The 16,707-nt window shown below is 35.0% G+C and overlaps 1 protein-coding gene across 1 annotated transcript; it reads left to right on the top strand.

Moving 5' to 3' along the window:
- The first annotated feature begins 1,968 nt into the window (after positions 1–1,968).
- Positions 1,969–14,424, top strand: LOC149926110 (tetratricopeptide repeat protein 36). The gene is made up of 3 exons (XM_090160612.1): positions 1,969–2,181; positions 3,977–4,159; positions 13,672–14,424. Exons 1-3 carry the CDS (start codon positions 2,079–2,081, stop codon positions 13,932–13,934), a joined length of 549 nt encoding a protein of 182 aa, XP_090016738.1. The 5' UTR covers positions 1,969–2,078; the 3' UTR covers positions 13,935–14,424.
- Positions 14,425–16,707: the final 2,283 nt, after the last annotated feature.

Below are 16,707 nucleotides of genomic sequence, written 5' to 3'. Positions count from 1 at the left end.
AGATGCTTTTTATCCTGACTCGGCTGCTTCCATCGTCGAAATGTCTCGTCTTAGTTTATTCCTTCGCGTTGCGTGTAGCTCTTCGCGTAGAGCCAAGGCTTGAACTTGATGATCGTGCGATCTTCAATATTCTTCGTACGGAAGATCTAACGACGTGCACCCAGGTTAAATGGTGAGGTTTATTTGGATGCGAAGCTTCCTTTGAGGTGAATAAGTCAACTCGAAGCAGTTGAGTCGCCGGCCTGATCTCCATATCGAAACCTATGCGATTTTTTCCTACGGGGTTATCAGAAGGATTTAGTGTACAAGACAGAAGTACGTAACGTTGAGGACTTGCAACTACGCATAATTGAAGGTTGTGAGACTTCGTAACACGCCTAGAATTTTTGATCGAGTACGTGAATCATTTGTGCGACGCGCTGATGCTTGTATTGAAGCCTTTTAAACTATTCTTGTAAAAATGTGAGGCAAGAAAGGCCTTTGTATCTTTAATTTTAATAATTAAAAACATTTGTAACGAATATCGGACAAAAACTAATTTTAACTTTATTTGGAACTTCGAAATCGCGTGAATTCATAGTCAGACTTATCTTAATTCTAATAGTCATTAATGAACTTTTGTCATTTTTTATTTACTTTATGGCTTCATAGATTAAAAACTTTTGCTAATTTTATACAAACAATTTGGTTCAAAGAAGAATATCGTTAGTCAATTTTAAGGCTGAGTACCGATTTCTTGGGGAGTTTTTTGGGAGCCCATAGCTCTGAAACGGACCCATATTCATTAGACATTTTCAACGGGAACCCTAGAACTTGCCCCTGAATTTTCGGTATACATCTCCGTAAGACCCTGTACAATATTTCTATAGAAAAAAATTCAATGAGACCTTGTTTCACAAGGAACATACAATACTGTAAATAGAAAATTCTAACAATCTTGGTACTATTGAAAAGGTTACCATGCAAACAAAATTTCTTGATCACGAGGCTCGAGCTAAACTATAGCTACCCATAGCCATTAAATTGGACGGAGTTGGAAGTGACGTAGTTTACGTCATATCCTGTGAATAAGGTTATAAGTGATTGTGTGCTGAAGAATTTCACCCGCAACACGCAAATGGAACAAGTTGTCCAAAATCCCAATGGACAACTCGCTGAATACCAGTTGGTTGGTTGGTTAATTTATTTTAAAGGATTTTACGAAGTGGTTTCATAAGATTTCGAGGATTAGTTTTGTAAGATTTTTTAAATATAAAATTTGGAGACTTTTAAGAAAACAAAAATCATTGCGGGATTTTTAAAGGCAATTTGGGACTTTTAGTGAGGTACGTTTGTAAAATTAACGTCACCACAGAAAGAAAACAGCTCTCCAGTGAGGCGTTGTCAAAGGCTACGTGAGACGCTATCCAGCGAAGCTCTCTATAGAGACGTTGTTGCGAATTAAGTCTCAGAAAAATATTTCCATAGAAAGTGTCGTACTTATAACAGCAATATCATAGAGTGATGGTAAGATTGACCAACGTATCAATTTGTAATTAATCGCATATTAAAAACAAATTATCGTTAAATCTTTGCGTTCGACAAATCAAATGTTAATTGTACGGGATCGATCACTATTTTACAAGGACAAAAAATGTAATTCGATACCATTTTCCGCGAATCCAAATGATATGAAAACTATACGCTTACACGACAACCGTACGTGATGATAGACGAGATAAACATGCGCTAGAAAAAGCGTAGGGGAACGACTAGGATAAACAGTCTGTGCGTAAATTAAACAGGCTACTTTACACACATACTAGTTTCTCCTATATACGTGAGCTTAACCCCTCTAATAAATATATATTAGACATCCAGAAGTATTCGCGTATACGTTTTTTGAAAAGAACTTAATCTCCCTAAAAGAGTATTGCCTGGAAATGTAGGAGTGGTAGTTTCGATATCCAAACATACGGTAAAAGCCTTGGTGACTCGTAGCGTAAAGGCTAAACCGCCGTGACGCAAAAAAAAAATTGTACTAGGCCTAACGGCGATTTTTGCATCGAAGCCCACCAGAGAACAGATTTCGCCAAGAGATGGCTACGAAAAGGGACAAACTGATTTTGGAAACCATCTTTAATCCGTTCCTTTCGGATGTTAATCTGAACGAAGACGAACGCGAAGAACCGGAAAATACAGGTACCGACGGAATTATTATCCCACTGCATACGCATAGAAAATATACAAAAGGAGTGGCAAGCGTAGTTTTAACAAGGCTTTAAAATGAATCTCGAGGATCTAAAGCTAGTGGTTTTGGGCACGGTATTTTCATGGACTAATTAACTCTCAGGAACGTTTCTCTCACGTCCAGATACCAAGGTAACGTTTGTTCATATTTTAGCTAGCCCTCAAATGCCCTTAAAGTGGTTATATTGTGCTTATCAAGTTAATTTACAGAGTGATTGAAATATTGTTCCGATAAAGCCTTGTAATAAATTTTTCTTTGGTGCCTAGCTGATTATGTTAAAGGAAAGGGTGATTGAGTTATTGTACAGGGTGGTTCACTCATTTTGGTCAAATTTACACTTAGTGCGCTTATTAATTTATTGTACAGGGTGCCTTGGGTATTAGCCTAGCTGATTATTATTATTATATTATTTTTTATTTTTATATATTGTTCATCATTAATGGACACTGTGATTAACAAAGCGTGATCATGAAAATTTGTTCCAGTTTAAATTTAATATCATAATATATTTAATACATCGGGGGGATTGTGTGCACTCAAATATCCGTGACACCCGGTGAAACACTACCAGTTTAACCGGTTAAGAAGCATCCGTGAGAGCTAATTTGTCCATGGTTTAAAACGTTGCTCTGTGGACAGTGTCTTAAGTTATAATATTCCCGGAAGTTAATAAACCTAAGATATTGCTATACGATAAATCAGTTCAATTCTTCTTCGATATTTTCTATGGCATACTATTGACATCTGCATTTCCAAATCGTGAAAGTCAAATTATAGTAGCAAGGCCCCAAAAATATCGGTTCCTGAAAATATCGTACGTTTAAATTCCAATTTTGTCGTAATATTGGAGTCGGAACATTTGGTCGAAGTTATTTTTATGAGAAATCATCAATTTTAATAACGCTTAAATCGAGCTTTTGAGAAAACCCCAATAGACGTTTAACGGGCCACACCGGCGTTTGAAAAAATTCGGGCCGGATTTACCACGTGGTAGCAGATACGACGAATCGTATTCTGAAAACCATCGCGTGAATCTGTTTAAATTCAAACGCCAGTGTAACCCTTTTAATAAATTCCGTTCAATGATTGGCCTAAAAGTAGTAATACTGAGAGCCAGTACATACTTGTAAAGCTTGATGCACACAAAGCTCGCAAAGGAGTTTCAAACGCGTGCATGTGTCGTTTTAAAAAACAATATCTCACACGCTTCGCTGGCTCGTGCGTGAACATGCTTTTTGAAATGACGCATGCGCGCGCTTGAAATTTGCTTGACGTATCATATGTGAGCCGGCTTAAAAGCGTTATATTTTAAAGAGCGTGCTGCTTAATATTTCAATATGGAAGGACTCGTTCAATTTCGCACGTGCCTCCTGGAAGAAATAATGCGCTCTCGCTATCAATGTTTCCCTCACAAATAAAACATAAACACGTGACTATTTTATTCAGTGACTCGCGCATGCAGGTAGAGAAGGAAAGAAAAAGAGCGGAATTTATTGAAGCGCCTATTATTAAGAGTTTTAACCCGTTTTACAATAAAATGGGAAATGATCGTACGTTTAGAGGGTTTAATTTCGCTTTACCAGAAGTATATTACCAAACGAACACTTTCTTGTTGTGCAAATAGCTTGAAATGTGTACCGGTGTTCGTCGTCTGTTCCGTCGTCTTAAAGGATAACGACGTTATGACGTAGGGAAGTTAGTGTGGGGGAATGAAATTGGCATCCATTGTCTTTCCGAATCGATCAGGTACTACGAGTGAAGAACACCAAATTGCCGATCAACTTGAACGTCACGGTATTCAATTGGCCGAACTGGGTGACGTCAAAGGCGCCATCGAGAAACTAAATCGAGCGGTCGTCATCGCCCCAGACAAGGCATCGTGTTACAACAACAGAGCGCAAGCATTGCAACTGCACGGAGATTTACCAGGTTAGAACATCCAATGATACATCACAGAAGGACTAGTAAGATCATGAATTTATTCATACACACCCATGAATATAGACCCTACACAGATCGCCTTACTTCGATGTGGCTGTCTTAGAGGCGGGACTAACTTGAATCACACCTCTATAGGTGTAAAAACGTTCTTTTAAAGAGTAAAATCACGATTTGAAAGGTGCAAATGCGCCTTTTAAAAGTTAGAAATTGCACCTCATGAGAGTTGAATCACACCTCTAGAGGTGTAAATACGTTCTTTTAACTGCGACAAAGGCGTTTTATACTGAAAACCAAGCGCGACAAAAAGTTTTCTTTTCTGCTAAACAACAGAATGACGGAGAGAGTGGCGTAGCTAGCATGGGTGACACCCGGGGCGGATATCATGGTGTGCTACTTACTAGTCTCTAGTTTTTGTAAGTTTTTATTTTTTTCACGGTCGGGTGTCACCCCCGGGCCCCAAATCACGCCCAAACGGGTGGCACCCGAGGCGGACTGCCCCCCCCCCCCCTAGCTACGCCACTGCGGAGAGATGAAATATGTATAAAAACTCTCTGATTATTGATAGCTTAAGAACACAAAAATACCTTTATCGCATTTTTCTTAAGTGATCATCCTCGATGAAGATATTACTTAAGGCGTAAAGTCTGATCGTCTCGGACCAGCTAGAGCTGTTATATAGAATTCACAGATGCTGACAAGCTTTGCACGTTGGTGAAATTTGCGGTTATGGATTATTTCATTGGCCCAGGCGTTGTAAATTTAAAGGTGTTATTTAACTCTTAACGGTGTGATTTAACTCTGAAAAGGCGTATTAACACTTTTAAAGATGTTATTTCACTTTTAAAAAGGGCGTATTAACACTTTTAAAGGTGCTATTTAACTCTAACAAAAGGGCTTATTAACACTAAGAAAAGGGCTTATTAACACTTTTAAAGGTGCTATTTAACACTAACAAAAGGGCTTATTAACACTTTTAAAGGTGCTATTTAACTCTAACAAAAGGGCTTATTAACACATTTAAAGGTGCTTATAAACACTTTTAAAGGTGTTATTTAACTCTAACAAAAGGGCGTATTCACACTTTTAAAGGTGCTATTGAACTCTAACAAAAGGGCGTATTAACACTTTTAAATGTGCTATTTAACTCTAACAAAAGGGCGTATTAACACTTTTAAAGGTGCTATTTCACTCTAACAAAAGGGCGTATTAACACTTTTAAAGGTGCTATTTCACTCTAACAAAAGGGCGTATTAACACTTTTAAAGGCGCTATTTAACTCTAACAAAAGGGCGTATTAACACTTTTAAAGGTGCTATTTAACTCTAACAAAAGGGCGTATTAACACTTTTAAATGTGCTATTTAACTCTAACAAAAGGGCGTATTAACACTTTTAAAGGTGCTATTTCACTCTAACAAAAGGGCGTATTAACACTTTTAAAGGTGCTATTTAACTCTAACAAAAGGGCGTATTAACACTTTTAAAGGCGCTATTTAACTCTAACAAAAGGGCTTATTAACACTTTTAACGGTGCTATTTAACTCTAACAAAAGGGCGTATTAACACTTTTAAAGGTGCTATTTAACTCTAACAAAAGGGCTTATTAACACTTTTAACGGTGCTATTTAACTCTTAAAAAGGGCTTAGTAACACATTTAAAGGTGCTTATAAACACTTTTAAAGGTGTAAATTAACTCTAACAAAAGGGCGTATTAACACTTTTAAAGGTGCTATTTAACTCTAACAAAAGGCGTATTAACACTTTTAAAGGTGCTATTTAACTCCTACAAAAGGGCGTATTAACACTTTTAAATGTGCTATTTAACTCTAACAAAAGGGCGTATTAACACTTTTAAAGGTGCTATTTCACTCTAACAAAAGGGCGTATTAACACTTTTAAAGGTGCTATTTCACTTTAACAAAAGGGCGTATTAACACTTTTAACGGTGCTATTTAACTCTTGAAAAGGGCTTAGTAACACATTTAAAGGTGCTTATAAACACTTTTAAAGGTGTAATTTAACTCTAACAAAAGGGCGTATTAACACTTTTAAAGGTGCTATTTCACTCTAACAAAAGGGCGTATTAACACTTTTAAAGGTGCTATTTAACTCTAACAAAAGGGCGTATTAACACTTTTAAATGTGCTATTTAACTCTAACAAAAGGGCGTATTAACACTTTTAAAGGTGCTATTTCACTCTAACAAAAGGGCGTATTAACACTTTTAAAGGTGCTATTTAACTCTAACAAAAGGGCGTATTAACACTTTTAAAGGTGCTATTTCACTTTAACAAAAGGGCGTATTAACACTTTTAACGGTGCTATTTAACTCTTGAAAAGGGCTTAGTAACACATTTAAAGGTGCTTATAAACACTTTTAAATGTGCTATTTAACTCTAACAAAAGGGCGTATTAACACTTTTAAAGGTGCTATTTCACTCTAACAAAAGGGCGTATTAACACTTTTAAAGGTGCTATTTAACTCTAACAAAAGGGCGTATTAACACTTTTAAAGGTGCTATTTCACTTTAACAAAAGGGCGTATTAACACTTTTAACGGTGCTATTTAACTCTTGAAAAGGGCTTAGTAACACATTTAAAGGTGCTTATAAACACTTTTAAAGGTGTAATTTAACTCTAACAAAAGGGCGTATTAACACTTTTAAAGGTGCTATTTAACTCTAACAAAAGGGCGTATTAACACTTTTAAAGGTGCTATTTAACTCCTACAAAAGGGCGTATTAACACTTTTAAAGGTGCTATTTAACTCTAACAAAAGGGCTTATTAACACTTTTAAAGGTGCTATTTAACTCTAACAAAAGGGCTTATTAACACTTTTAACGGTGCTATTTAACTCTTAAAAAAGGGCTTAGTAACACATTTAAAGGTGCTTATGAACACTTTTAAAGGTGTTATTTAACTCTAACAAAAGGGCGTATTAACACTTTTAAAGGTGCTATTTCACTCTAACAAAAGGGCGTATTAACACTTTTAAAGGTGCTATTTAACTCTAACAAAAGGGCGTATTAACACTTTTAAAGGTGCTATTTAACTCCTACAAAAGGGCGTATTAACACTTTTAAATGTGCTATTTAACTCCTACAAAAGGGCGTATTAACACTTTTAAATGTGCTATTTAACTCTAACAAAAGGGCGTATTAACACTTTTAAAGGTGCTATTTCACTCTAACAAAAGGGCGTATTAACACTTTTAAAGGTGCTATTTAACTCTAACAAAAGGGCGTATTAACACTTTTAAAGGTGCTATTTCACTCTAACAAAAGGGCGTATTAACACTTTTAAAGGTGCTATTTAACTCTAACAAAAGGGCGTATTAATACTTTTAAAGGTGCTATTTCACTCTAACAAAAGGGCTTATTAACACTTTTAAAGGTGCTATTTAACTCTAACAAAAGGGCTTATTAACACTTTTAACGGTGCTATTTAACTCTTAAAAAAGGGCTTAGTAACACATTTAAAGGTGCTTATGAACACTTTTAAAGGTGTTATTTAACTCTAACAAAAGGGCGTATTAACACTTTTAAAGGTGCTATTTCACTCTAACAAAAGGGCGTATTAACACTTTTAAAAGTGCTATTTAACTCTAACAAATGGGGCTTATTAACACTTTTAAAGGTGCTATTTAACTCTAACAAAAGGGCTTATTAACACATTTAAAGGTGTATATCAACACTTTTAAAGGTGCTATTTAACTCTAACAAAAGGGCGTATTAACACTTTTAAAGGTGCTATTTAACTCTAAAAAGGGCTTATTAACACTTTTAACGGTGCTATTTAACTCTTAAAAAAGGGCTTAGTAACACATTTAAAGGTGCTTATGAACACTTTTAAAGGTGTTATTTAACTCTAACAAAAGGGCGTATTAACACTTTTAAAGGTGCTATTTCACTCTAACAAAAGAGCGTATTAACACTTTTAAAGGTGCTATTTAACTCTAACAAAAGGGCGTATTAACACTTTTAAAGGTGTTATTTAACTCTAACAAAAGGGCGTATTAACACTTTTAACGGTGCTATTTAACTCTAAAAAAGGGCTTAGTAACACATTTAAAGGTGCTTATGAACACTTTTAAAGGTGTTATTTAACTCTAACAAAAGGGCTTATTTACACTTTTAAAGGTGCTATTTAACTTTAACAAAAGGGCGTATTAACACTTTTAAAGGTGCTATTTAACTCTAACAAAAGGGCGTATTAACACTTTTAAAGGTGCTATTTAACTCTAACAAAAGGGCTTATTAACACTTTTAACGGTGCTATTTAACTCTAACAAAAGGGCTTATTAACACTTTTAAAGGTGCTATTTAACTCTAACAAAAGGGCTTATTAACACATTTAAAGGTGTATATCAACACTTTTAAAGGTGCTATTTAACTCTAACAAAAGGGCGTATTAACACTTTTAAAGGTGCTATTTAACTCTAAAAAGGGCTAATTAACACTTTTAACTGTGCTATTTAACTCTTAAAAAAGGGCTTAGTAACACATTTAAAGGTGCTTATGAACACTTTTAAAGGTGTTATTTAACTCTAACAAAAGGGCTTATTAACACATTTAAAGGTGCTTATGAACACTTTTAAAGGTGTTATTTAACTCTAACAAAAGGGCGTATTAACACTTTTAAAGGTGCTATTTCACTCTAACAAAAGGGCGTATTAACACTTTTAAAGGTGCTATTTAACTCTAACAAAAGGGCGTATTAACACTTTTAAAGGTGCTATGTAACTCTAACAAAAGGGCGTATTAACACTTTTAAAAGTGCTATTTAACTCTAACAAAAGGGCGTATTAACACTTTTAAAGGTGCTATTTCACTCTAACAAAAGGGCGTATTAACACTTTTAAAGGTGCTATTTAACTCTAACAAAAGGGCGTATTAACACTTTTAAAGGTGCTATTTAACTCTAACAAAAGGGCGTATTAACACTTTTAAAGGTGCTATTTAACTCTAACAAAAGGGCTTATTTACACTTTTAAAGGTGCTATTTAACTCTAACAAAAGGGCTTATTAACACTTTTAAAGGTGCTATTTAACTCTAACAAAAGGGCTTATTTACACTTTTAAAGGTGCTATTTAACTTTAACAAAAGGGCGTATAAACACTTTTAAAGGTGCTATTTCACTCTAACAAAAGGGCGTATTAACACTTTTAAAGGTGCTATTTAACTCTAACAAAAGGGCTTATTAACAATTTTAAAGGTGCTATTTAACTCTAACAAAAGGGCTTATTAACACATTTAAAGGTGTATATCAACACTTTTAAAGGTGCTATTTAACTCTAACAAAAGGGCGTATTAACACTTTTAAAGGTGCTATTTAACTCTAAAAAGGGCTTATTAACACTTTTAACGGTGCTATTTAACTCTTAAAAAAGGGCTTAGTAACACACTTAAAGGTGCTTATGAACACTTTTAAAGGTGTTATTTAACTCTAACAAAAGGGCGTATTAACACTTTTAAAGGTGCTATTTCACTCTAACAAAAGGGCGTATTAACACTTTTAAAGGTGCTATTTAACTCTAACAAAAGAGCGTATTAACACTTTTAAAGGTGTTATTTAACTCTAACAAAAGGGCGTATTAACACTTTTAACGGTGCTATTTAACTCTAAAAAAGGGCTTAGTAACACATTTAAAGGTGCTTATGAACACTTTTAAAGGTGTTATTTAACTCTAACAAAAGGGCGTATTAACACTTTTAAAGGTGCTATTTCACTCTAACAAAAGGGCGTATTAACACTTTTAAAGGTGCTATTTAACTCTAACAAAAGGGCGTATTAACACTTTTAAAGGTGCTATTTAACTCTAACAAAAGGGCGTATTAACACTTTTAAAGGTGCTATTTAACTCTAACAAAAGGGCTTATTTACACTTTTAAAGGTGGTATTTAACTCTAACAAAGGGGCTTATTAACACTTTTAAAGGTGCTATTTGACTCTAACAAAAGGGCTTATTTACACTTTTAAAGGTGCTATTTAACTTTAACAAAAGGGCGTATTAACACTTTTAAAGGTGCTATTTAACTCTAACAAAAGGGCGTATTAACACTTTTAAAGGTGCTATTTAACTCTAACAAAAGGGCTTATTAACACTTTTAACGTAGCTATTTAACTCTAACAAAAGGGCTTATTAACACTTTTAAAGGTGCTATTTAACTCTAACAAAAGGGCTTATTAACACATTTAAAGGTGCTTATGAACACTTTTAAAGGTGTTATTTAACTCTAACAAAAGGGCGTATTAACACTTTTAAAGGTGCTATTTCACTCTAACAAAAGGGCGTATTAACACTTTTAAAGGTGCTATTTAACTCTAACAAAAGGGCTTATTAACACTTTTAAAGGTGCTATTTAACTCTAACAAAAGGGCTTATTAACACATTTAAAGGTGTATATCAACACTTTTAAAGGTGCTATTTAACTCTAACAAAAGGGCGTATTAACACTTTTAAAGGTGCTATTTAACTCTAAAAAGGGCTAATTAACACTTTTAACGGTGCTATTTAACTCTTAAAAAAGGGCTTAGTAACACGTTTAAAGGTGCTTATGAACACTTTTAAAGGTGTTATTTAACTCTAACAAAAGGGCTTATTAACACATTTAAAGGTGCTTATTAACACTTTTAAAGGTGTTATTTAACTCTAACAAAAGGGCGTATTAACACTTTTAACGGTGCTATTTAACTCTAAAAAAGGGCTTAGTAACACATTTAAAGGTGCTTATGAACACTTTTAAAGGTGTTATTTAACTCTAACAAAAGGGCGTATTAACACTTTTAAAGGTGCTATTTCACTCTAACAAAAGGGCGTATTAACACTTTTAAAGGTGCTATTTAACTCTAACAAAAGGGCGTATTAACACTTTTAAAGGTGCTATGTAACTCTAACAAAAGGGCGTATTAACATTTTTAAAAGTGCTATTTAACTCTAACAAAAGGGCGTATTAACACTTTTAAAGGTGCTATTTCACTCTAACAAAAGGGCGTATTAACACTTTTAAAGGTGCTATTTAACTCTAACAAAAGGGCGTATTAACACTTTTAAAGGTGCTATTTAACTCTAACAAAAGGGCGTATTAACACTTTTAAAGGTGCTATTTAACTCTAACAAAAGGGCTTATTTACACTTTTAAAGGTGCTATTTAACTCTAACAAAAGGGCTTATTAACACTTTTAAAGGTGCTATTTAACTCTAACAAAAGGGCTTATTTACACTTTTAAAGGTGCTATTTAACTTTAACAAAAGGGCGTATTAACACTTTTAAAGGTGCTATTTAACTCTAACAAAAGGGCGTATTAACACTTTTAAAGGTGCTATTTAACTCTAACAAAAGGGCTTATTAACACTTTTAATGGTGCTATTTAACTCTTAAAAAAGGGCTTAGTAACACATTTAAAGGTGCTTATGAACACTTTTAAAGGTGTTATTTAACTCTAACAAAAGGGCGTATTAACACTTTTAAAGGTGCTATTTCACTCTAACAAAAGGGCGTATTAACACTTTTAAAGGTGCTATTTAACTCTAACAAAAGGGCTTATTAACACTTTTAAAGGTGCTATTTAACTCTAACAAAAGGGCTTATTAACACATTTAAAGGTGTATATCAACACTTTTAAAGGTGCTATTTAACTCTAACAAAAGGGCGTATTAACACTTTTAAAGGTGCTATTTAACTCTAAAAAGGGCTTATTAACACTTTTAACGGTGCTATTTAACTCTTAAAAAAGGGCTTAGTAACACACTTAAAGGTGCTTATGAACACTTTTAAAGGTGTTATTTAACTCTAACAAAAGGGCGTATTAACACTTTTAAAGGTGCTATTTCACTCTAACAAAAGGGCGTATTAACACTTTTAAAGGTGCTATTGAACTCTAACAAAAGGGCGTATTAACACTTTTAAAGGTGCTATTTAACTCTTACAAAAGGGCGTATTAACACTTTTAAAAGTGCTATTTAACTCTAACAAAAGGGCTTATTAACACTTTTAAAGGTGCTATTTAACACTTTTAAAGGTGTTATTTAACTCTAACAAAAGGGCGTATTAACACTTTTAACGGTGCTATTTAACTCTAAAAAAGGGCTTAGTAACACATTTAAAGGTGCTTATGAACACTTTTAAAGGTGTTATTTAACTCTAACAAAAGGGCGTATTAACACTTTTAAAGGTGCTATTTAACTCTAACAAAAGGGCGTATTAACACTTTTAAAGGTGCTATTTAACTCTAACAAAAGGGCGTATTAACACTTTTAAAGGTGCTATGTAACTCTAACAAAAGGGCGTATTAACACTTTTAAAAGTGCTATTTAACTCTAACAAAAGGGCTTATTAACACTTTTAAAGGTGCTGTTTAACTCTAACAAAAGGGCTTATTAACAAATTTAAAGGTGCTTATTAACACTTTTAAAGGTGTTATTTAACTCTAACAAAAGGGCGTATTAACACTTTTAAAGTTGTGATTTAACTTAACTCTTAAAAAAGGCGTATTAACACTTTTAATGGTGTGATTTAACTCTTAAAAAGAGTGTAATAACTTTTTAATGGTGTGATTTAACTATTAAAAAGGGTGTATTAACTTTTTTAAAGGTGTGATTTAACTCTTAAAGGGGCGTATTAACACTTTTAATGGTGTGATTTAACTCTTAAAAAGAGTGTAATAACTTTTTAATGGTGTGATTTAACTATTAAAAAGGGTGTTTTAACTTTTTTAAAGGTGTGATTTAACTCTTAAAAAGGGCGTATTAACTTTTTTAAAGGTGTGATTTAACTCTTTAAGGGGCGTATTAACACTTTTAATGGTGTGATTTAACTCTTAAAAAGGGTGTATTAACTTTTTTAAAGGTGTGATTTAACTCTTAAAGGGGCGTATTAACACTTTTAATGGTGTGATTTAACTCTTAAAAACAGTGTAATAACATTTTAATGGTGTGATTTAACTATTAAAAAGGGTGTATTAACTTTTTAAAAGGTGTGATTTAACTCTTAAAAATGGCGTTTTAACTTTTTTAAAGGTGTGATTTAACTCTTAAAGGGGCGTATTAACACTTTTAAAGGTGTGATTTAATCATAAAAAGGGCGTACTAACCCTTTTAAAGGTGTAATTAAACGCTTAAAAGATGTGTCATAACTGATTAAAAGTGCTTTTACATGTTATTGGATACATTGTTTCACAAACTGTGGAGAATGCTTAAAACGGTTTTAATTGTTTGTTTGAGGTGTTTAATCTAGGTTCGACTCATCAAATTGAGTTTAAATGGTGTGAAACAAATCCCAATTTCTTGGAACGTTTATCTTATTTAAACATTTGTATAGTGTTAAGTCACACTGTTTTTACACCTTTAAAAAGTATATCCGTTTTGAAGTGTTAAAACGGTGCGAAAGAGGTGTAGCACTTTCTTAACACCTTTTAAACACCGTAATTTGTTAGAGTGTACCCTCAATTCAGTTTTAATCTATTAAGCCTAGAAAGTGTAATTTTTTGGTCGAACAGGTGCTTTGGCCGATCTGAACAGGGCCCTGTCCATAACGAGCAGAAAAGGAGAGCTGGCCGGAAAGGCCTATTGCCAACGCGCCATCGTCCACAAAGTGACAGGTCGAGAAGAAGAATCCTTGGCAGATTTCGCGGAAGCCGCCAAACTGGGAAACGCCTTCGCCAAATCACACCTGGCTAAAATGAACCCATATGCGGCCCTGTGCAACCAAATGCTGACCGAGATGATGGCTAACCTGACCAAAGCAACGAGTGGACAGTAGAGATTTAGCCAGAGCAGTCAAACGTTTTTAATATGTAAAAGCTTTCAAATATCTTTAAAGGAAGTAATGGTGAAAGAACCGTAGAAGGCTCTATTTATACCACATAGGCGCTTAAATAAAACATCTTCAAGGAAATCACACAGAAATAATATATCAGAGAGCTAGGACAGTTACTGCTTTTTGAAATAATGGAAACTTTTCACCTGTAAACAGAACGTCGTGTTTTTGCTAAGGCTTAAAAATTCAAAAAGGAAACGCTTGTTGGATATCGTAGAGGGGAAAATTTTCCATCATTCCTACAAGAACTATATAAACAGTATCTTTTAGGTCCTTGTTCTCTGCAATATTACTTCTTGGCAATTTCCTTGAAGATTTTTTATTTAAGCGCAACCAACATAGTTTGGCGAACGCCAGCTGCTTAAACCTCTGTAATAATTAAAATCAGAAGTTAATAAAAATATTTCACTTCCTCAAGTAAAATTTTTACTGAGAGCCAGTTTCAGAATGACTACACATTTAATTGACCAGTGTGACTTCAGACAGTAATTCATTATGTATAATGCTAGTTCTTAAAAAGTTTAATTTTACTTCACTTCACACATGGCTGTCAGGAATTATTTCGACTAAGGCCAAGCGCTCACTGCTCTTCGTAACGTCCCCGTCCCACCTTTCACAAGCCTTTGCTTCGTAACGGAGGCAATGCCTTGTGGAAGGCCGGACGGATAAGAAACGGAGAGCCATTGGGCGCCTATCCTAACTGACACACTTATGAATAATAATTAGATCTTCAAAAATACTGAATTGTACAATCCTAAATAGTAAATGTTATATTCTGCGATGTATGAATTAAAAAAATGGAAATGACGGATTGTAAAAGTGTTAATAAACGACGCGGGAGTCAGGAGGGCGTTCACTACAATGATAAGTAACAAAACGTATTTCATAGGAATCGAGCTTGGAAAAAACTGGTCATTTGCGTTATTCCCTGTGAATGGGTTACTAAATAAAAGACGACTTTAAATGTTTCAGGACTGAAACGCTCAATTGCTCTATCGAGATAATATTGAATGAGTAGACAGCTTTCACACTTTCAACCAAAATGTAAACACTGCTTGAAGAAGCCTATAGAGAATATAACCTCCAATATTTCTGTCACCAGAAAATAGGGGATTGGCTACTTGCTCATGTGGTTTTGACATTTCAGAGTTCCAAAGTGGTTTGTTGCGGAGGTAGCATTCGGTATCTCCTCCTCTTCAGCACACCGTGATAGCAGATCCAGTCACTCACAATCTGAGATATTTTCAGACCTATTTCCGGGACTGGCCTGGGAAATAACGTAATTAAGGGAGACACAGAGGCGCAGCATCGGGGAGCAGGGCCCAATCCATAATTTGCGGAGTAACATTGAATTATATTTAATAACTTTCTATCTAAACGTTCCAAGATCTCCGGGCCCTTTAATTAGATTCTGTATGCGCCATAGGGGAAGGTGAAGGACTTCGTAATGTTGCTCTTTGTAAGTTGTAACGAAAAAGATGTCTTCGTCTCTTTCTTAACACTAGAAATCAATCTAATCGCACGAAAACGGGAAAATAGCATTATAGCATTGCGGTATGATTATGTAGGATTGTGGATGATGATTTCCAAAATTCAAAACTTCAATCACTACCAGAGTCACCCGGCCACCTGAATTAATGGCTCTTAAAGTCGCTTGATGACTTAGGCCTAGCTAGGCTTATCACCCAAGCCACCCTTGGGTGATAAGCCTAGCTTATTATTTTTTTAAACGTAACCTGGTAAGCTAGGTTTCCCAAAAACTTGACTTTAGGCCGATGCATTTCGGCAGTTTGTTGAAAATCCCCATAGACGAATTTCGACGACCAGCTTTAGTCCTTTTGCCAACAAAGAGACATAAACCTTAGATGATTAAAGCCCGCAAAAGTATAGTTAGGTTTCATACGTGGCAAAAGGACCCCTGGACAAACTATGTCATCGTTGGCCCTTCTAACAGAAATTTCCAAGGGGTGGTGGTGAATAGCTGTTCGATGGGCTCCTATCATAAAGCATGCTGGTGGGCCCTTTTCGACCGGGCCCCTGGGATTTTACCCGCTGGCCCCTCTCTGCACGGCCCTGTTGAGAGTTGCTGAAACTATCTAGTTACTGACTGGATCTCTTTGACCGAGACAAAGAAAGTGCAAGATATATCCGTATCTGACGTAACTGATCTTACCCCGATTGAGAGAGAAATGGAAGATTCGAAGATTCGATCAATTTTATTTGGAGCTAAAAAGTGACACGATGAAAAATGGTTTCTCGCTGACCTAGCGCGATAGTACATGCGAAACATTTATTCAAGAGCGAGCTTGGTCCTTGATCTGTTAAAATCGGAACAGGCGAAAAATGATTCGAGTAAATCTAAGCGCACAAATGAAACATGAAACGTTGATCGGTGCCATCTCGAGCGCTCGAGATCTGCCAAATGGAAAACGCTAAGAATTACCAAACCCGCCAAAAATACTAAGATTTGATTGGCAAATATAGCCAAATAACTCTCAAGTCGATCAGTGTGACTTTCCGTTAATTAAGGCTGTAGTCGAACTTTAAAAAAAAATTATTTCAAAAGACGAAGCTGGTTACCTTACGACGCAATGATTTAGGCATTACAATAGCAGACGTTAGATCATAGGAGCTACCTCATAACTTCGGAAAGGCCACCTAGAATCGTTTCGGTCGGAAATATGTATATTTTTCTTACAATAGACGCTTAAATAAA

Source organism: Leiobunum rupestre, chromosome 10 (assembly GCF_980474605.1).
Source record: "Leiobunum rupestre chromosome 10, qqLeiRupe1.1.hap1, whole genome shotgun sequence".
Classification (NCBI taxonomy): domain Eukaryota; kingdom Metazoa; phylum Arthropoda; class Arachnida; order Opiliones; family Sclerosomatidae; genus Leiobunum; species Leiobunum rupestre.
This window is presented reverse-complemented; position numbering and strand designations above follow the sequence as displayed.